Source organism: Hyla sarda, chromosome 12 (genome assembly GCF_029499605.1).
Source record: "Hyla sarda isolate aHylSar1 chromosome 12, aHylSar1.hap1, whole genome shotgun sequence".
NCBI classification, from domain to species: domain Eukaryota; kingdom Metazoa; phylum Chordata; class Amphibia; order Anura; family Hylidae; genus Hyla; species Hyla sarda.
Genome location: NC_079200.1, coordinates 42,653,298 through 42,676,131, shown reverse-complemented (window position 1 = coordinate 42,676,131; position 22,834 = coordinate 42,653,298). Strand labels below are relative to the sequence as shown.

The window sequence follows — 22,834 nt, the reverse complement described above, 5'->3', positions numbered from 1 at the left end:
CAGAAATGTCTTTTATACATATTGAAAAAAGCCATTTGAGGATTAGTTCTATGTTCACATTGCGGAATCTCCACTCGCGGAACTCCGCGAATAGAGATTACGTCTGGTGGCCCCTGCCGAAAATACTTTGGCAGTAGGACCGCGCGGCACTGCGCCGTCACCATTGACGGCTATGCAGTGCTCACGGAATTCCACGCAAAGAAAGAACATGTTCTTTGTGTGGGAGAATTTCAGCGGCGGAATTGTTCTTGCGGAAGACCCATGCACACTGATGCTAATGTTCACTGCACGGAATTCCTCTCACAGAATTCCCCAACAGTATTTTGGTCAACGTTGTACATTAATATTTATAAAACCCAAAGCCCAGCACGGCTCAAAAACACAAAGAAGCAAAAATCTTTGAATTATACATTATCTGTGTTTGTTTTCAACTTCTGGCGTTGGCTTATGACTACTGATGCAGAATACTGACCAAAATACTGTGTTTGTGAAAAAAGCTGAAATCTGGTACAACGATGCTCAGAGCTTGGAGTTTGCAACAATTCTGTTTAATCCAGGCGATCCCTTCAACTGAACAGCCTAAACTAATACATTTTGTCTTAGGCCCAGTTCACATTGCCGTTGGACTGCACAATTTTTTTTCTCTGCTAAACTCCACTAAACTACCGAATCCCTGACAGACCCCATTCAAGTAAATGGGGTCTGTCGGGACCCGTCAGTGTTCGTTGTGTTCTGACCCGGCAGTGTTCGTTGTGTTCCGCCCCGGCAGTGTTCGTTGTGTTCCGCCCCAGCAGTGTTCGTTGTGTTCCGCCCCTTTCTCACTACCATTATGTCATTATGTTCCTGTATTCTGACACCCGTTATTCAGCAATAAAGGGTCATGAAAAAATGGATGAAATAACTGAATACAATGGATGATAACTGATGACCAAATTTGACGGACATTCTGTCTAAATAACGGACATGTGCCATCCGTTATCACCTGTTATAGTCCGTTATTTTATGTCCATTATTTTATTTCCATGTTACTTCCTGGTTGTGATGCTGTACTGAGCATGCTCAGTAGCAATAACTTACTAAGGCTTCGTAATGCAAGCCAAAACGCATCACCTTATTTTGTGTTCATGTATGTCTACCCTGGCAAGATAATAAAGAATTTGTTCCTGAGTTAAACGCTTCACATTACCTTCTTTCTAAATCTTTGGGCAAGGTCCACGCCAGGTCCGTGCGCCTACAACAGGGTGAGCTGTTACGTATCTGGCTCAGTAGCAATAACGGGACATTAAAAACGGACAATAACATGTCATTTATGAACATCCGTCACCCTTAGATTTCAATGTTAACATTTTAACATACCGTTATACCACTGTTATTTTTGACAGGACACAAATTAGTGCATGCACCGTTAGTCACAACGGGACATAACTGATGCTAAAGGATGGTCAAAATCTCATTGACATGAGTGGGATTTTTTGACGGACGTTTTATGGACTTTCTGATGGGAGTTCATGACGGGGGTTTTTACAGGAGGATAACGTATTTGGCGTTACCTGAATTAGAGCAATGTGTGTGTCCCTACTAGGCTAAGTTTCCACTTGTTTTTTTTTCTGGCAGTTTTTGGATGTCTGCCACTGCAGTTTTTGAGCCAAAGCCAGAAATATATTCAAAAGGAATAGGACATATAAAGGATGGACTTACACTTCTCCTCCTTTATGGATCCACTTCTGACTTTGGCTCAAAAACTGCAGTGGCAGACATCCAAAAACTGCCAGAAAAAAACCAAGTGGAAACTTAGCCCTAAGCTGAGTGCTGATTGACTCTCCCAATGAGCCAGGTCTTTGCAAAGTCATTTAGAGCATTTAGGCTAGGGCTTCTATTTTCTAAAGCCAAAGCCCTTTTCCCTTACGTCCTAACCAGTAGCACAGATAGGGGTATTCTACCCCCCGCGAACTGGTAGGACAGATGGAATTTTTATTGATTAATAAACTAATTAACAAAACACACCCACAATACCCTGTATAAAGGATGGGTCACCCTCTGTCCCCTTGTGTTTTTTTCTGTCCTCCCGGACAGTGGGACAAATGGTGACCCTCCGTGCTTAGGAGGTGTTCTCTCTTTTTCACTGCCAGTTACTGGCTCCCCTTGAACAGCCTTCTGCGGCTGTAGGGGAAAAATCTATAGTTAGCTCTGCTCACCTTTGGGCAGTCTCTCACCATGGCTATCCCTCTGAAGCCGACCTGGCTCTGAGGTTTCCGCTACCGGCCCGGCTCTTTTTTTCTTTCTATGTGCGGCTAAGCACCGCATCTCGGGCCGGCGGAAGTGACGTCAGCGGCGTCTTACGTCACTTCCCCTCCTTTCTAAAATCAACTTTTCCAATGTAAATATCGTTTCCCCAGGCGTGGGGATTAATCTCTCCCAGACACAAACTATTAACCTCCAATCTTCTGGAGATTCGTGCAATCAGGCTAGCATTGCTGCACTTTGCTTCTGTTCTCCAAGGGAAAGCTGTCAAGATCCAATCCGACAGCATGACGGCTGTGATGTACATCAACAAGCAGGGAGGCACTCGGTCACAAAACCTCCTCAGAGAGGTGGGTCTGATCTTGGATTGGGCAGAAAGGAACCTCACCCACCTGTCCGCGGTTCATATTCGAGGATCCCTCAATATGATAGCCGACCGCCTGAGCAGAGGACTCCTAACCGCAGAGTGGTCTCTCCACCCAGACATATTCAAAGAGATAACGCTCAGGTGGGGTGTGCCAGAGATAGACCTCATGGCAACGAGGTTCAACTCCAAGTTGGAGAGGTTCTGTTCCCTTTACAGGGAAGAAGATTTTCATCCTTCCTAAACAGCTTAGATCTATCTAAGTAGATCCGGAGACATCTCGAAATATCGAGGCAATGCAGGCCTCTTTCTTCGTCAGTGGATGGACGTGGAGCTAGGATTGGAAGAGAAATTATTTGATTTATGTTCATTTTCACAGACCACTGTTCCAAAAATCTGTCATACACCAGTGGGGTGTAAATGCTCACTGCACCCCTTATTACATTCTGTGAGGGGTGTAGTTTCCAAAATGGGGTCACATATGGATATTTATTGTTTTGCGTTTGTCAGAACTGCTGTAACAATCAGCCACCCCTGTGCAAATCGCCTCAAATGTACATGGTGCACTCTCCCTTCTGGGCCTTGTTGTGCGCCCCCAGAGCACTTTGCGCCCACATATGTGGTATCTCCGTACTCGGGAGAAATTGCATTACAAATTTAAAGGGTCTTTTCTCCCTTTCACCTCTTGTGAAAATGAAAAGTATAGGGCAACACCAGCATGTCAGTGTAAAAAATTAATTTTTTTACACTAACATGCTGGTGTAGACCCCAACTTCACCTTTTCATAAGGGGTTAAAGAAGAAAAAGCCCCGCAAAATTTGTAACGCAATTTCTCCCGAGTACGGCGATACCCCATATGTGTCCCAAAACTGTTGCCCTGATATACGACAGGGCTCCAAAGTGAGAGAGCGCCATGCGCATTTGAGGCCTGAATTAGGGATTTGCATAGGGGTGGACATAGGGGTATTCTATGCCAATGATTCCCAAACAGGGTGCCTCCAGCTGTTGCAAAACTCCCAGCATGCCTGGACAGTCAATGGCTGTCCGGCAATACTGGGAATTATTATTTTGCAACAGCTGGAGCCTCCGTTTTGGAAACAGTAGCGTACCGGACGTTTTTCATTTTTTGGGGGGAGGGGGGCTGTGTAGGGGTATGTGTATATGTAGTGTTTTTTACTTTTTATTTTAGGTTAGTGTCAGTGTAGTGTAGTGTTTTTAGGGTACAGTCACATGGGCAGAGGTTCACAGCAAGTTTGCCGCTGGAAGTTTGAGCTGCAGCGCAAAATTTGCGCCATCTCAAACTTGCAGCACTCACTGTAAACCTCCGCCCATGTGAGTGTACCCTGTACATTCACATTGGGGGGAGGGGGCAAACATCCAGCTGTTGCAAACTCCGAGCATGCCCTTTGGCTGTCCGTGCATGCTGGGAGTTGTAGTTTTGCAACAGCTGGAGGAACACTGGTTTGGAAACACTAAGTTAAGTAATAAACTTTCAAGTGTTTTGCAACCAAACTTAGTGTTTACAAACCAGTGTGCCTCCAGCTGTTGCAAAACTACAACTCCCAGCATGCATGGTCTGTCAGTGCATGCTGGGAGTTATAGTTTTGCAACAATTGCAACAGCTGGAGGCACTGAGGTAGGAAACGGACAATGTTTCCCAACTAGTGTGCCTCCAGTTGTTGCAAAACTACAACTCCCAGCATGCCCAGACTGCCCAGGCATGCTGGACGTTGTAGTTCGGCAACATCTGAAGGATCAGATGTTGCCGAACTACAACTTCCAGCATGCTTGGGCAGTCTGGGCATGCTGGGAGTTGTAGTTTTGCAACATCTGGAGGTCCACAGTTTGGAGACCACTGTATAATGGTCTCCAATCTGTGCTCTTCCAGATGTTAGAGAACTACAACTCCCAGCATGCCTGGACAGACTGAGCATGCTGAGATTTGTAGTTTTGCAACATCTGGAAGAGCACAGATTGAAGACCATTATACAGTGGTCTCCAAACTGAGGACCTCCAGATGTTGCAAAACTACAACTCCCAGCATGCCCAGAAAGCCAAAGGCTGTCTGGGCATGCTGGGAGTTGCAGTTTTGAAACTCCCAGAGGCAGCAGTGAGATCGCTTTATGGCGATCTCACTGCTGCCAATGAAGATGCCGCACTGCTGCCGGAAACTCACCTCCGGGACGCAGCGCAGCCGGGACCGCATGGAGGAATCCGCTCGCGCCGGGACCGCTCGGGACACCGCTCGGACGGGTAAGTGACGCCGGGGGACGGGTCAGGGACACTTAGAGCGGTGTGTGTCCCGATCCCCGTGATCCGGACTCACACACCGCGCTGCTAAGTATTCTGATAGCGAAACGCTGCTATCAGCTAGTCAGATTTGACCAGCTGATAGCAGCGATCGCTGGGGGGGGTGGGGGATGAAACCCCCCGTGGTCGCATGGTAAGATGGCTGGCTATCAGTGATAGCCACCATCTTACCGGGCACTGCGGGATGCCGCGAGTAGCGGCAAAAATGTTCATGACGTACCGGTATGTCATGGGTCGGGAACACCTTGCCACCCATGACGTACAAGTATGTCATAGGTCGGGAAGGGGTTAATTATATATTTCTATAATTCGGACATTTCCGCACGCGGTGATACCATATATGTTTATTTTTATTTATTTATTTATTATTGGTTTTTTTTTTATGGGAAAAGGGAGGTGATTCAAACTTTTAATATGGGAGGGGTTAAATGATATTCATTCACTTTTTTTTTCACTTTTTTCACTTTTTTTTTGCAGTGTTATAGCTCCCATAGGGACCTATAACACTGCACACACTGGTCTTTATCATTGATCACTGGTTTCTCATAGGAAAACAGTGATCGATGATTCTGCCGCATGACTGCTCATGACTGGATCTCAGGCACTGAGCAGTCATTCGGCGATCGGACAGCGAGGAGGCAGGAAGGGGCCCTCCCGCTGTCCTGTCAGCTGTTCGGGATGCCGCGATTTCGCCGCGGCTATCCCGAACAGCCCACTGAGTTAACCGGCATGGTTTCACTTTCGCTCAGCTCTGAGCGCGCGGCTAAAGGGTTAATAGCGCGCGGCGCCGCGATCGGCGCTGCGCGCTATTAGTGGCGGTTCCCGGCTTCACTATGACGCCGGGCCCGCCGTGATATGATGCGGGGTTACCGTGTAACCCCGCATTATATCACGGGAGCAGGACCAAGGACGTACCAGTACGTCCTTGGTCCTTAAGGAGTTTAAAGTATGGGTGGAACGTAAAAAATGTTTTAAAATCACATGGAGCTTTGACTTTACTCCATTATGGTCAAATAAAGCACTTAAAGAATTCCTTAAAATTAATGATTCACACTTTTGGGTGAAAAAGGGGCTTCTTTATGTAAATCAATTATACGCTTTAGGTCAAATAAAGTCGTTTGAAGAGATAGCCCATAAGTATGGGGTGGCAGACAATCAGAAACATTGTTTTTTACAAATAAGTAACGCATATCATAAATCAATAAAAGGAGAGTTGAGGAGAGAACATTCACATCCCCTTGTTGAATTAATGAGAGGGCCCCCTGTCCCTAAACCCATGACAAAAATGTATAAAATGCTGATGCTATCAAGGGTAGATGGGAAAGGGACTTGGGGGGGTTTACATTCAGATTCATGGGGCAGAGCCATTGTAAACATGAAATGTACATCATATAATAAGGCCCATGTAATGGTACAGTCTAAGATTTCGTATAGGATGTATTATACTCCATGGGGATTGAAGCGTATGGGCCTCAGACAGGATGCAAGCTGTCCAAAATGTCAGATGGAGGATGCTAACTTTTTGTATCTTATATGAAATTATTCCTATATTCCTACATTTTGGAATCATCAATGTTATTGATAAAAGGTATAACATTAAGATCGAACGAGACCCTTAGAGGCTAATCCTTGGAGATTTCGGGGATTCTATATATAAGAAAAGTTTAATAAGACAATTTCCTTATGCAAAGTTGCTGTCTGGGCATGCTGGGAGTTGTGGTTTTGCAGCGGTTGGGGGTTCACAGCTTGGAGACCACTGCTATAGAGGGTGCAAATGTATCCGAGCCCAGGAACTCAAATAATGTGAAATATGAGATGATCAAAATGGAGCCCCTGCGCTAATTACTTGGGTTCTGGGGTCTGTAAGGTCCATAGTAAAAACATCAGGTTCTGTCTATAGCAGATACTAAATCATGGCAGCTCTAAGAAACAAGCAGTCATCGTGACATCAGACATGTGATGTCATAGACAGCTGGAGTCCTGACATTCCACTGACAGCCGCCCGAGCCTTCATTCTGTAGATTGGTACAGTGCGATTAGTATCTTTTTCTTCTTGACTGAGATGGAGCTAAAAGGTTTGGGGTTCGTCCCCCTCCTGTTGGTGTTTTGGTGTGCGGCCTGGCTTGCCACCAGCTACATCGTGACGGTCGTCCTCGGCCATGCCGCCTCGCCACTGATGAGCATCAGGTAAGATAAACAAGCACAAGATTCTTATTTCATGGGTTGGGAGTGAGGAAATATCCACAATAACATTGGTTTCTTTTCCTTCACAGTGACGTGGGAAATTTATTTCCCGAAAACATATTATTGAGAATTGGATTTATAGGGATGTCCATTGGCACTTTGGTACTAACCTTTCTTATTTATAAGTATATGGTTATGCATACTGAAGAGTTCAGGGGTCATCAGGTCCTGATCCAGAGGATCCTGCTCGCCATTGTGTGGGCCTCCTGTTTTGCCACAGCTGTCATGCATGTATTGTCCCCCGAAGAATATCCCAGGATACACTTTGTCAGCACGATAATTTCCATTACATGTGAAGCCTTATACTACCTTGGGCAGTCCATCCAGATGTATAAATTACCAGGAGCAAAAAAAGTCATCCACCATAGTAGATGCACCTGCTGTGGCCTGGCTTTTACCTGCGCAATTTTCTACTTTGGATATAAAACATTACAGGAATTATTCCATAATGATGAAGACTGGGACGAGATCCGTGAAATCACCACCATAATCATCGAGTGGGTGATGCTTCTACTGATCCTGATAAACATCGTGACCTATTATTCCACCATGCAGAGGTTAATGTTAACCGTCTCCAGGAACAGCTGCAAACTCTCTCTTAGAGTAAGAATTGATGACTTCGGGGTTTAGACCACCACGGGGGCCATCAAGTGGACTTCTGGGAGAGATACTGCACAGGACACGGAAAAACCATCTAAAGAATAATAACTGGGGGACTACATATGGTGCCAGTAATCATGGCACAATAATATGAGCTGGTGATATTACCTATACAAAAAAAATAAAAAAAATTACAAAAAAATATTGCTGTGTGACGTGTAATACCTACCGTATATACTCGAGTATAAGCCGAATTTTTCAGCACTATTTTTTGTGCTGAAAACCCCCCCTCGGCTTATACTCGAGTGAACTCTCCGCCTGTCAATCCCTTCTCAGTGGTCTTCAACCTGCAGACCTCCCAATGTTGCAACTCTCCGCCTGTCAATCCCTTCTCAGTGGTCTTCAACCTGCAGACCTCCCAATGTTGCAAAACTACAACTCCCAGCATGCTGGGTGTTGTAGTTTTGAAACCTCTGGAGGTCTGCAGGTTGAAGACCACTGCAGCCTTCGTCATCATCTAGCCCCCCCCCCCTTTTGTTTTGTACTCACCTCCCCTCAGCGGGAAGTTAGGGTGAGCTGGTCCGGTGGGGAGGGTTAGTCATTGCGGGCTGTCCATTTTAAAAGGGGGGGCCCTCTTCTCCGCGCTTTGGGCCTGCCCCGGACTAGTGACGTTGCCTTGATGACTACGCACAGGGACTTTCATGCGCAACGTCCCTGTGCATCGTCGTCAAGGCAACGTCACTAGGACCAGCTCACCCTAACTTCCCGCCCAGGGAAGGTGAGTACAGGGAGCCCAGGGAGGTGAGTACAAAACAAAAAGTTGGTGGTGGGGGGGGGGGGGGGGCTGGATGATGACGAAGGCCGCAGTGGTCTTCAACCTGCGGACCTCCGGAGGTTTCAAAACTACAACTCCCAGCATGCCCAGACAGCCGTTGGCTGTCCGGGCATGCTGGGAGTTGTAGTTTTGCAACATCTGGAGGTCCGCAGGTTGAAGACCACTGATGAAGGGATTGACAGGCGGTAATGATAATGAAGGGGGGGGATGATGACGAAGGCTGCAGTGGTCTTCAACCTGCGGACCTCCATTGGTTTCAAAACTACAACTCCCAGCATGCCCAGACAGCCGATGGCTGTCCGGGCATGCTGGGAGTTGTAGTTTTGCAACATCTGGATGTCTGCAGGTTGAAGACCACTGGTGAAGGGATTGACAGGCGGTGATGATGAAGGGGGGGGATGATGATGGGGGTCTGGATGATTACATGGGGGGATGATGTATTTCCCACCCTATGCTTATAGTCGAGTCAATAACTTTTTCCGGGTTTTTGGGGTGAAATTAGGGGCCCCGGCTTATATTCGGGTCGGCTTATACTCGAGTATATACAGTAGGTTTTCTTTATTTTACTACTTAAAAACAAATTATAACTATATGCACCAAAATTTGTCCTATTCTGACCCCTATAACTTTTTTAGTTTTCTGTATACGGAGTGATAGAAGGGCTCATTTTTTGCGCTGTGGTCTGAAGTTTTTATCGGTACCATGATTGCTTTGATCAGACTTTTTGATCACTTTTTATACATTTTTTAGGGTATACAAAAATACACAATTTTGAGAATTTGCCGTTTAATTAACATTATATTTTTTTTAGTTTGGACATTTAGGGGACTTTTAGGAGGAATCATGTGGTTCCTCATGCAGATCAATGTGGTTCCATAGAACCGCAGTGACCTATGTGCTCTGCGCTCGATTGAAATAGCCTGGTCCTGCCAGGCTTTTCCGTTCTCAGCGCAGCAGCTGCCATGGAAGGAGAGGTAAGCCCTCCGGCTAGCTCCGAATCAACCCCACTGGATCACCAGGGAGAGTTTACAGGGTTCTTTAGACGCCGCTGACAGCTTTGACAGCAGCAATTTAAAGGGTTAATAGCCGCCGTCGGCGAGCGCCGCATGTTGGCTATTAACCCCTTAAGGACTGAGCCCTTTTTCACCTTAAGGACTCGGCCATTTTTTGCAATTCTGACCACTGTCACTTTAAACATTAATAACTCTGGAATGCTTTTAGTTATCATTCTGATTCCGAGATTGTTTTTTCGTGACATATTCTACTTTAACGTAGTGGTAAAAAATTTTGGTAACTTGCATCCTTTCTTGGTGAAAAATCCCCAAATTTGATGAAAAGTTTGAAAATTTTGCATTTTTCTAACTTTGAAGCTCTCTGCTTGTAAGGAAAATGGATATTCCAAATAATTTTTTTTTATTCACATATACAATATGTCTACTTTATGTTTGCATCATAAAACTTATGAGTTTTTACTTTTGGAAGACACCAGAGGGCTTCAAAGTTTCGCAGCAATTTTCCAATTTTTCACAAAATTTTGAAACTCGCTTTTTTTCAGGGACCAGTTCAGGTTTGAAGTGGATTTGAAGGGTCTTCATATTATAAATACCCCATAAATTACCCCATTATAAAAACTACACCCCCCAAAGTATTCAAAATGACATTCAGTAAGCGTTTTAACCCTTTACGGGTTTCACAGGAATAGCAGCAAAGTGAAGGAGAAAATTCACAATCTTCATTTTTTACACTCGCATGTTCTTGTAGACCCAATTTTTTGAATTTTTGCAAGGGGTAAAAAGGAGAAAATTTTTACTTGTGTTTGAAACCCAATTTCTCTCGAGTAAGCACATACCTCATATGTCTATGTTAATTGTTCAGCGGGCGCAGTAGAGGGCTCAGAAGGGAAGAAGCGTCAAATGGTTTTTGGGGGGCATGTCACCTTTAGGAAGCCCCTATGTTGCCAGAACAGCAAAAAACCCCACATGGCATCCCATTTTGGAAACTAGACCCCTCGGGGAACGTAACAAGGGGTAATGTGAACCTTAATACCCCACAGGTGTTTCACGACTTTTGCATATGTAAAAAAAAATAAAAAAATTTTACCTAAAATGCTTCTTTTCCCAAAAACTTTACATTTTTAAAAAGGGTAAAAGCAGAAAATACCCCCCAAAATTTGAAGCCCAATTTCTCCCGAGTACGACGATACCCCATATGTGACCTTTAACTGTTGCCTTGAAATACGACAGGGCTCCAAAGTGAGAGCGCCATGCGCATTTGAGGCCTAAATTAGGGATTGCATAGGGGTGGACATAGGGGTATTCTACGCCAGTGATTCCCAAACAGGGTGCCTCCAGCTGTTGCAAAACTCCCAGCATGCCTGGACATTCAACGGCTGTCCGACAATACTGGGAGTTGTTGTTTTGCAACAGCTGGAGGCTCCGTTTTGGAAACCGTGGCGTACCAGAAGTTTTTCATTTTTATTGGGGAGGGGAGGGGGGCTGTGTAGGGGTATGTGTATATGTAGTGTTTTTTTACTTTTTATTTTATTTTTTGTGTTAGTGTAGTGTAGTGTTTTTAGGGTACAGTCGCACGGGCGGGGGTTCACAGTAGTTTCTCGCTGGCAGTTTGAGCTGTTGCAGAAAATTTGCTGCAGCTCAAACTTGCAGCCCGATACTTACTGTAAGCCTCCGCCCATGTGAGTGTACCCTGTACATTAAAATTGCGGGGGACATCCAGCTGTTGCAAAACTACAACTCCCAGCATGCGCTGACAGACTGTACATGCTGAGAGTTTTAGTTTTGCAACAGCTGTAGGCACACTGGTTATGTATCACGGAGTTTGTGACCTTACTCAGTGTTTCAAAACCAGTGTGCCTCCAGCTGTTGCAAAACTACAACTCCCAGCATGTACGGTGCATGGTGTAAGGTGACTGCTGGGAGTTGTAGTTTGCAACAGCTGGAGGCACACCGGTCGTGAAACACTGAGTTAGGTAAAAAAAAAAACTCTAAGTTTCACAACCAGTGTGCCTTCAGCTGTTGCAAAACTACAACTCTCAGCAGTCACCGACAGCAAACGGGCATGCTGGGAGTTGTAGTTATGCAACCAGCAGATGCACCACTACAACTCCCAGCATGCACTTTAGCTGTTTGTGCAAGCTGGGAGTTGTAGTTATACAACAGCTGAAGGTACTCTTTTCCATAGAAAAAATGTGCCTCCAGCTGTTGCAAAACCATAAGTCGCAGCATGCCCATAAGGGAATGCTGGGAGTTGTGGTGGTCTGCCTCCTGCTGTTGCATAACTACAGCTCCCAGCATGCCCTTTTTGCATGCTGGGAGCTGTTGCTAAGCAACAGCAGGAGGCTGTAACTCACCTCCTGCTGCTGCTCCATCGCCGCCGCCGTCGCTCCTGGGGCCCCGATCCCAACATGGACGCCGACGAATCAGGGCGATCGTGAGGTGGCACCAGTGCCACCTCACCCCTGCAGGCTCTGGCTGTTCGGGGCCGTCAGAGACTGCCCCGAACAGCCTGTAATTCCGGGTCACCGGGTCACTGGAGACCCGATTGACCCGGAATCGCCGCAGATCGCTGGACTGGGCATAATGACCCCCCTGGGCGATATGCTGGGATGCCTGCTGAACGATTTCAGCAGGCATCCGGCTCCGCTCCCCAACCGGCTAGCGGTGGGGACCGGAATTCCCACGGGCGTATGGATACGCCCTGCGTCCTTAAGGACTCGGAATGCAGGGCGTATCCATACGCCCTGCGTCCTTAAGAGGTTAACACCGACCCTCAGCTACAAGAATCAGCTGAGGGTCAGCTGGTATGACGCGGGCTCGAGTCGGGAGCCTGCACATGTATACACGTCCTTGGTCGTTAACCAGTTAAAGGGATCTTAGGTTTGTTTCAATGGGTGGGGGATTATGGGAATTTAGTTTAAGACAATGAACTCAAACAGGAAATAGCCCGTTCACAATAAGATAGCCACAGTGCTATGGTAATCTTACAACATAGCAATCTAGTTCCAAGACAAACACAGATCCTTCCTAAGCATGTCCATTACTGTCTGGCAGGTAAGTTCTAAAATCACCTTATGGTGGATAACCCCTTTAATATTACATCATACTAGCATTTTGGAACCTGTTCCATCCTTCAACTTCAAAGACTAGAGTTATCTCTTCAGAATCGTGTAAACTTATAGCTTCTTGATGTATTTCAGTTTTGTGAATGTAAACATGATGAAAAATTATACAACTTTATAGTTTATGTTACAATTCCTCACAGGGTCAGATTAACTGTACCATAGGCCCCGGGCTGTTCATAATGAAACGTGTTGGACATAGTCTGATGGGGTTAGGAACAAGTTAACTGCCATAAGGATTACCAGGCTAGTGTCAGGAATGTGGGTACCCTTATTAGGGCGAGTGCTTCTATGTACAAGCATTCAGGACCAACTGCATACAGGCCCAGGTAGCTAAGGTACTGAGGTTGTTCCTTTTTAGGGTGAGCGCCCCATTTACATATCAGTGATAATACTATATTACTTTGGCACCTGTATATTATTTTTACTTTATGTATGTCTGTAATGCTTGGGGATTGGATTTTAACAAATACTATTAAAAGTTAAGTTTTAACTATACACAAATAACTCTCTTTTGCTAGATAAAGGTCAACAGCCAAATGCGCTTGTGGTGATGGATATGGAAGGGCAGATGTTATTAACCTTTTGTGATCGTTATGCCAGGACGTGGTTGTCCTGTACACCACCCGAGGTAGACCAGCTTCACCTGTGCCAGGCACGGGGCAAATTATCACTCCAACGCAAGGTCACGGTTAACTGGTATGCTTTACTGAGGTAGACAAGGTGTTAAAGTCCAAACAGCAGGTGAACTTAGGGAAGCTTATCAGCTTGCTGGGACTTGTGGTTGTAATTATATAGATTGATGCAGTCATGCTTGAATTTTGTATTTGACAGACTTGACTTGACTACTTGGACTGGACTTCAGAGGAATCCCCACTATGTTTAGATCCTACCGTTGACTTTGACTTTCATCCACTGTGTAGGGGTGAACTTGAAGTAGAAGCATGGTGGCTGGACTAAGCCTCAGCCCTCCTTCAGGAACACTCCACAGACTCCTCAGACTTGTCTTCACTGTACCTCAGCTGCAAGAGTGCTAGAGCTCAAGAGAGTGAGCTGAACCCTGACCTCACTATATAAGGGGGACAGTTTAGAGAGATCCCATTGGTCACTGATAAGCCACCTGTTCACCTTGCATACTCCCCTTGGTTACTAAGAACATTATTTAAAGGGACAAACACCTAGATTAACCAACTTATAACTGGAGATGTTATAGTCCTTAAGTGGGATGTGGACCCAGGGGGACACTGGAATAGAAGCCGCCACACAGGATGGGCAGGTTTACAGAACAGCAGATTCTGTATACCTCTTTACTGTATACCTGTAAGAGTCATGCATTTACGAAATACCAGTATACTAGGAACAAGTATTATCCCATACATAGTAATAACATACTGTTACTAACCAAAACCCATTATATCAAGACCAATATGTCCAAGAGTTAGCTCTCTTAATTGTGCCCACACATAATAATTAGCCCCCCTAATAGTGCCCCGCACAGTAGTTAGTCAACTTACTAGTGCCCCTTCACAGAAGATAGCCCCCATTAGTGCCCAAACACAGTAGTTACTCCCTAATAATGCCCCACACAGTAGTAACCCCCTAATAGTCACCCACACAGTATTCACCTCTGGTAATACTCCCTTCACACAGTAGTTGCCCCCTATGTTGCCCCACACAGTAGTTAGCTCTAGTAGTAACTCACACTGTCAGCCTCCACACCAGTATCCTCACAGGTAGTTAGACCCCACTAGTGCCCCCTTACAGTAGTGAGCCACCCCAGTAGTTCTTCCTTACAGTAGATAGCCAATAATAGTGCCCGAACACAGTAATTAGATCCCCCAATAGTACACTAGTAAATAGCCCTTCCACTTTGGCTCCTCCTCTTACTGCAGGACACTGTCTTAGCCAGGGTGCAACATTTCCGACTAGCTGCAAGCTACAGGCTTAAAGCGTATCGGTCAGATCCTCCACCCCAAAAAATATTTTTTTATTTTTTTTCAATCCATTACTCATTACCTAATCCTGACCTAATTTTTATGTGTCTAGCACCTTTATTTATTTTTTGTTACACTTTTATTGTTGCTAACTTGCTTGAATTCCTCTCCAAGGGAGGGGCGTGGCCTCACTGTGCAGGTCTCCGCCCCCTCCCTCAGTAGGCTGTCTGCTCACATCTCCCCTAGCATCTCCCTTAGCATAATCAAAACTACAACTTCCAGCATGTTCTCAATGTCAGGGAATGCTTGGAGTTGTAGTTTCGCTAATGCTAGGGGAGATATGAGCAGGCAGATGGTTACATCTCCCCTAGCATTAGCAAAACTACAATTCCCATCATGTCCACACTGTCAGGGCATGCTGGGAGTTGTAGTTTTGTAACAGCTGGAGGTACAGTTTGGAGATAACTGTTTAGTGTTTCTCAACCTGCTACTGCAAAACTACGACCCCCAGCATGCACTGACAGCCTGCGGTTGTCAGGGCATGCTGGGAGTTGTAGTTTTGCAACAGCAAAGAATTTGGAGACTACTGCAACGACTATACACATCAGACCAGTCAATAGCCCTGTGAGGTAGAGGGTGTGATGCAGGGCAGATGGAATTACCCTAGGGGCAGATGGCATTAACCCCTTGTATTCGTGATGCCAGGGTGTGGTTTATCCTCAATACCACCTGAAGGTATACCGCTGGATCCTGGGCTAGGCACGGGGGCAATAATGACTCAGATGCCAACTTACGGAACAACAGTAGCTTTACTGAGGTTAGACAGGTGGAATAGTCTATACACCTTAGCCAGGTCCATGGAGGTGACCAGTGACTTTAGAGACCTTAGGGCTTGCGGGGACTTGTAGTGGACTGGGACAATTTTGGTGCAGACCACGCTGACTGAAGATAGGTTGACTTTGACTGACTTGTCTGAGACTGACTATACCCCATTTGTAGCTTAACAGGCTCTGACTGGGACCTGGGGGTAGTGGACTTGTAGACCTGTGGCTGCGTGGTTGACTTGAGGCCTCCTCTGGACTCCAGACACACTCTTAGGACTTGACTGCACTGGACCTCAGCAAAGACTTAACTGGAAATCAAGAGAGTGAGCTAGTTCCTCCCAGGGCTTATATGGGGGAGACTAGAAGGGGTCACATAGGTCACCCTTAGGTCACATGGTCACTGATACCTAACTGGATTACAATCACATGACAACTATTCAATCACATGACAACTTTTCTTAAAGACATAACACTTTACAGGTATAATACACTGGATAACATATATACAAGTGAATATAGAAGGGGGACACTGCAGGGAGCCTGACAGGGCAGCTAGGGTTCAAGGGTACAACTCATGTACCGGGCCACCACACCTGCAACATGTAATATGGCCAGAGACTACCAATCCCAGCATGCCCAGACAGCCATGAGCATATTGGGAGTTGTAGTTTTACAACAGCGGGATGCACCCAGCTGGGAAACAATGCTCTATATGGCCCACGCTTCCTCCCTCCCCTGCTATTGAGGCTCCTGGTTCGGCCTATGCTTAGTTTCGCGCTGCTCCAACCACAAACGTTCCCCCCAAGCACCGCCCCTGTCAACCCAACCCACCCCCCGGTCCCCGCACTCCACCGACACCTGTCCACTGTCAAGCACTACTCTGCTGCTCCCCTGCACTCCATGGGACCGAAACGTTCTGCTTACTCCGCTGATGCTTCCCTATGGTGCCGGCCCCTCTAGGGGTGAGTACGTGAGTCTGCTGGCAAGCTCTTCCCTGCAGATCGCAGCCGCACTGACTGTTTGTGTGCAGGCTTCGTGCGCTCGCACAGGCAGTGTGTGTCCCCGCCTACACAGCACCCAGTGCAGAAGCTATCTCCTATACTGGATACCGCACGCTTTACGGCTTGTATCCAGTATGTTGCAAAATTAAGTCTGTCTGTATATTTAGTTAAAATTTTTGGGGAAAACAGAAATGTCTTTTATACATATTGAAAAAAGCCATTTTAGGATTAGTTCTATGTTCACATTGCGGAATCTCCACTCGCGGAACTCCGCGAATAGAGATTACGTCTGGTGTCCCCCGCCGAAAATACTTTGGCAGTAGGACCGCGCAGCACTGCGCCGTCACCATTGACGGCTATGCAGTGCTCACGGAATTCCACGCAAAGAAAGAACATGTTCTTTGTGTGGGAGAATTTCAGCGGCGGAATTGTTCTTGCGGAAGACCCATGCACACTGATGCTAATGTTCACTGCACGGAATTCCTCTCACAGAATTCCCCAACAGTATTTTGGTCAACGTTGTACATTAATATTTATAAAACCCAAATCCCAGCACGGCTCAAAAACACAAAGAAGTAAAAATCTTTGAATTATACATTATCTGTGTTTGTTTTCAACTTCTGGCGTTGGCTTATGACTACTGCTGCAGAATACTGACCAAAATACTGTGTTTGTGAAAAAAGCTGAAATCTGGTACAACGATGCTCAGAGCTTGGAGTTTGCAACAATTCTGTTTAATCCAGGCGATCCCTTCAACTGAACAGCCTAAACTAATACATTTTGTCTTAGGCCCAGTTCACATTGCCGTTGGACTGCACAATTTTTTTTCTCTGCTAAACTCCACTAAACTACCGAATCCCTGACAGACCCCATTCAAGTAAATGGGGTCTGTCGGGACCCGTCAGTGTTCGTTGTGTTCTGACCCGGAAGTGTTCGTTGTGTTCCGCCCCGGCAGTGTTCGTTGTGTTCCGCCCCTTTCTCACTACCATTATGTCATTATGTTCCTGTATTCTGACACCAGTTATTCAGCAATAAAGGGTCATGAAAAAATGGATGAAATAACTGAATACAATGGATGATAACTGATGACCAAATTTGACGGACATTCTGTCTAAATAACGGACATGTGCCATCCGTTATCACCTGTTATAGTCCGTTATTTTATGTCCATTATTTTATTTCCATGTTACTTCCTGGTTGTGATGCTGTACTGAGCATGCTCAGTAGCAATAACTGACTAAGGCTTCGTAATGCAAGCCAAAACGCATCACCTTATTTTGTGTTCATGTATGTCTACCCTGGCAAGATAATAAAGAATTTGTTCCTGAGTCAAACGCTTCACATTACCTTCTTTCTAAATCTTTGGGCAAGGTCCACGCCAGGTCCGTGCGCCTACAACAGGGTGAGCTGTTACGTATCTGGCTCAGTAGCAATAACGGGACATTAAAAACGGACAATAACATGTCATTTATGAACATCCGTCACCCTTAGATTTCAATGTTAACATTTTAACATACCGTTATACCACTGTTATTTTTGACAGGACACAAATTAGTGCATGCACCGTTAGTCACAACGGGACATAACTGATGCTAAAGGATGGTCAAAATCTCATTGACATGAGTGGGATTTTTTGATGGACGTTTTATGGACTTTCTGATGGGAGTTCATGACGGGGGTTTTTTACAGGAGGAAAACGTATTTGGCGTTACCTGAATTAGAGCAATGTGTGGGTCCCTACTAGGCTAAGTTTCCACTTGGTTTTTTTTCTGGCAGTTTTTGGATGTCTGCCACTGCAGTTTTTGAGCCAAAGCCAGAAATATATTCAAAAGGAATAGGACATATAAAGGATGGACTTACACTTCTCCTCCTTTATGGATCCACTTCTGACTTTGGCTCAAAAACTGCAGTGGCAGACATCCAAAAACTGCCAGAAAAAAACCAAGTGGAAACTTAGCCCTAAGCTGAGTGCTGATTGACTCTCCCAATGAGCCAGGTCTTTGCAAAGTCATTTAGAGCATTTAGGCTAGGGCTTCTATTTTCTAAAGCCAAAGCCCTTTTGTCAAGGCCATTTTCCCTTTTTTTATGAACCCAGCAAAAAAAGGGTCTTGAACGTTTCCGAAACTTTCTGAAATAATACATGAGGCATGCCATGTCAGACAGCATTTTGGTGCAAATGACACTAGAATTCAGCAGCACTGGCAATAGTAAAGTTAGGATAATTAAGTATAATGCAGAGACTAAGCTATAGTCCGCACCACACTGCAGAGCCAGTGATCATTAACCCCTTCATGACCTGGCCCATTTTCACCTTCATGACCTGGGCATTTTTTGAAAATCTGACCACTGTCACTTTAAACATTAATAACTCTGGAATGCTTTCACTTATCATTCTGATTCCGAGATTGTTTTTTCGTGACATATTCTACTTTATGTTATTGGTAAAATTTCACAGATATTTGCATCCTTTCTTGGTAAAAAAATCTAAAAATTTCATGAAAATTTTGAAAATTTAGCATTTTTCTAACTTTGAAAGTCTCTGCTTGAAAGGAAAATGGATATTCCAAATAAATTACATATTGATTCACATATACAATATGTCTACTTTGTGTTTGCATAAAAAAAATTGACAAGTTTTTACTTTTGGAAGACACCAGAGGGCTTCAAAGTTCCGCAGCAATTTTCCAATTTTTCTCAAGATTTTCAAAATCGTAATTTTTCAGGGCCCAGTTCAGGTTGGAAGTGGATTTTAAGGGTCTTCATATTAGAAATACCCCATAAATGACCCCATTATAAAAACTGCACCCCCCAAAGTATTCAAAATGACATTCAGTAAGTGTTTTAACCCTTTAGATGTTTCACAGGAATAGCAGCAAAGTGAAGGAGAAAATTCTAAATCTTCATTTTTTAAAATTTGTAACCCAATTTCTCTCGAGTAAGGAAATACCTCATATGCGTATGTAAAGTGTTCGGCGGGCGCAGTAGAGGGCTCATAAGGGAAGGAGCGACAATGGGATTTGGAGAGTGAGTTTTTCTGAAAGGGTTTTTGGGGGGCATGTCCCATTTAGGAAGCCCCTATGGTGCCAGAACAGTGGACCCCCCCACATGTGACCCCATTTTGGAAACTATACCCCTCATGGAATTTAATAAGGGGTGCAGTGAGCATTTACACCCCACTGGCGTTTGACAGATATTTGAAACAGTGGACTGTCCAAATCAAAAATTTTATTTTTCATTTTCACAGACCACTGTTCCAAAAATCTGTCATACACCAGTGGGGTGTAAATGCTCACTGCACCCCTTATTACATTCCGTGAGGGGTGTAGTTTCCAAAATGGGGTCACATATGGATATTTATTGTTTTGCGTTTGTCAGAACTGCTGTAACAATCAGCCACCCCTGTGCAAATCGCCTCAAATGTACATGGCGCACTCTCCCTTCTGGGCCTTGTTGTGCGCCCCCAGAGCACTTTGCGCTCACATATGGGGTATCTCCGTACTCGGGAGAAATTGCATTACAAATTTAGAGGGTCTTTTTTCCCTTTTACCTCTTGTGAAAATGAAAAGTATAGGGCAACACCAGCATGTCAGTGTAAAAAATTTATTTTTTTACACTAACATGCTGGTGTAGACCCCAACTTCACCTTTTCATAAGGGGTTAAAGAAGAAAAAGCCCCCCAAAATTTGTAAGGCAATTTCTCCCGAGTACGGCGATACCCCATATGTGTCCCAAAACTGTTGCCCTGATATACGACAGGGCTCCAAAGTGAGAGAGCGCCATGCGCATTTGAGGCCTGAATTAGGGATTTGCATAGGGGTGGACATAGGGGTATTCTATGCCAATGATTCCCAAACAGGGTGCCTCCCGGCTTCACTATGACGCCGGGCCCGCCGTGATATGATGCGGGATTACCGTGTCACCCCGCGTCATATCACGGGAGCAGGACCAAGGACGTACCAGTACGTCCTTGGTCCTTAAGGGGTTTAAAGTATGGGTGGAACGTAAAAAATGTTTTAAAATCACATGGAGTTTTGACTTTACTCCATTATGGTCAAATAAAGCACTTAAAGAATTCCTTAAAATTAATGATTCACACTTTTGGGTGAAAAAGGGGCTTCTTTATGTAAATCAATTATACGCTTTAGGTCAAATAAAGTCGTTTGAAGAGATAGCCCATAAGTATGGGGTGGCAGACAATCAGAAACATTGTTTTTTACAAATAAGTAACGCAGATCATAAATCAATAAAAGGAGAGTTGAGGAGAGAACATTCACATACCCTGGTTGAATTAATGAGAGGGCCCCCTGTCCCTAAACCCATGACAAAAATGTATAAAATGCTGATGCTATCAAGGGTAGATGGGAAAGGGACTTGGGGGGGTTTACATTCAGATTCATGGGGCAGAGCCATTGTAAACTTGAAATGTACATGATATAATAAGGCCCATGTAATGGTACAGTCTAAGATTTTGTATAGGATGTATTATACTCCATGGGGATTGAAGCGTATGGGCCTCAGACAGGATGCAAACTGTCCAAAATGTCAGATGGAGGATGCTAACTTTTTGTATCTTATATGAAATTATTCCTATATTCCTACATTTTGGAATCATCAATGTTATTGATAAAAGGTATAACATTAAGATCGAACGAGACACTTAGAGGCTTATCCTTGGAGATTTCGGGGATTCTATATATAAGAAAAGTTTAATAAGACTATTTCCTTATGCAAAGTTGCTGTCTGGGCATGCTGGGAGTTGTGGTTTTGCAGCGGTTGGGGGTTCACAGCTTGGAGACCACTGCTATAGAGGGTGCAAATGTATCCGAGCCCAGGAACTCAAATAATGTGAAATATGAGATGATCAAAATGGAGCCCCTGCACTAATTACTTGGGTTCTGGGGTCTGTAAGGTCCATAGTAAAAACATCAGGTTCTGTCTATAGCAGATACTAAATCATGGCAGCTCTAAGAAACAAGCAGTCATCGTGACATCAGACATGTGATGTCATAGACAGCTGGAGTCCTGACATTCCACTGACAGCCGCCCGAGCCTTCATTCTGTAGATTGTTACAGTGCGATTAGTATCTTTTTCTTCTTGACTGAGATGGAGCTAAAAGGTTTGGGGTTCGTCCCCCTCCTGTTGGTGTTTTGGTGTGCGGCCTGGCTTGCCACCAGCTACATCGTGACGGTCGTCCTCGGCCATGCCGCCTCGCCACTGATGAGCATCAGGTAAGATAAACAAGCACAAGATTCTTATTTCATGGGTTGGGAGTGAGGAAATATCCACAATAACATTGGTTTCTTTTCCTTCACAGTGACGTGGGAAATTTATTTCCCGAAAACATATTATTGAGAATTGGATTTATAGGGACATCCATTGGCACTTTGGTACTAACCTTTCTTATTTATAAGTATATGGTTATGCATACTGAAGAGTTCAGGGGTCATCAGGTCCTGATCCAGAGGATCCTGCTCGCCATTGTGTGGGCCTCCTGTTTTGCCACAGCTGTCATGCATGTATTGTCCCCCGAAGAATATCCCAGGATACACTTTGTCAGCACGATAATTTCCATTACATGTGAAGCCTTATACTACCTTGGGCAGTCCATCCAGATGTATAAATTACCAGGAGCAAAAAAAGTCATCCACCATAGTAGATGCACCTGCTGTGGCCTGGCTTTTACCTGCGCAATTTTCTACTTTGGATATAAAACATTACAGGAATTATTCCATAATGATGAAGACTGGGACGAGATCCGTGAAATCACCACCATAATCATCGAGTGGGTGATGCTTCTACTGATCCTGATAAACATCGTGACCTATTATTCCACCATGCAGAGGTTAATGTTAACCGTCTCCAGGAACAGCTGCAAACTCTCTCTTAGAGTAAGAATTGATGACTTCGGGGTTTAGACCACCACGGGGGCCATCAAGTGGACTTCTGGGAGAGATACTGCACAGGACACGGAAAAACCATCTAATATGAGCTGGTGATATTACCTATACAAAAAAAATTAAAAAAAATTACAAAAAAATATTGCTGTGTGACGTGTAATACCTACCGTATATACTCGAGTATAAGCCGAGTTTTTCAGCACTATTTTTTGTGCTGAAAACCCCCCCCCCTCGGCTTATACTCGAGTGAACTCTCCACCTGTCAATCCCTTCTCAGTGGTCTTCAACCTGCAGACCTCCCAATGTTGCAAAACTACAACTCCCAGCATGCTGGGTGTTGTAGTTTTGAAACCTCTGGAGGTCTGCAGGTTGAAGACCACTGCAGCCTTCGTCATCATCTAGCCCCCCCCCCTCCTTTTGTTTTGTACTCACCTCCCCTCAGCGGGAA

General features: G+C 45.0%; 3 protein-coding genes across 7 annotated transcripts in view; all 3 read left to right on the top strand.

Annotated features, from left to right (window-relative positions):
* KCNH6 (potassium voltage-gated channel subfamily H member 6) overlaps positions 1-22,834 on the top strand; it is a 531,028-nt gene that overhangs the window by 317,195 nt on the left and 190,999 nt on the right. The gene's annotated exons all lie outside the window — the stretch shown is intronic.
* On the top strand, positions 6,946-7,789 carry LOC130296541 (DNA damage-regulated autophagy modulator protein 1-like). The gene is made up of 2 exons (XM_056548178.1): positions 6,946-7,102; positions 7,189-7,789. Exons 1-2 carry the CDS (start codon positions 6,978-6,980, stop codon positions 7,787-7,789), a joined length of 726 nt encoding a protein of 241 aa, XP_056404153.1. The 5' UTR covers positions 6,946-6,977.
* Positions 20,465-22,459, top strand: LOC130296538 (DNA damage-regulated autophagy modulator protein 1-like). Its single transcript, XM_056548175.1, has 2 exons — positions 20,465-21,717; positions 21,804-22,459. The coding sequence occupies exons 1-2, from the start codon at positions 21,593-21,595 to the stop codon at positions 22,402-22,404; spliced, it is 726 nt and encodes a 241-aa protein (XP_056404150.1). The 5' UTR covers positions 20,465-21,592; the 3' UTR covers positions 22,405-22,459.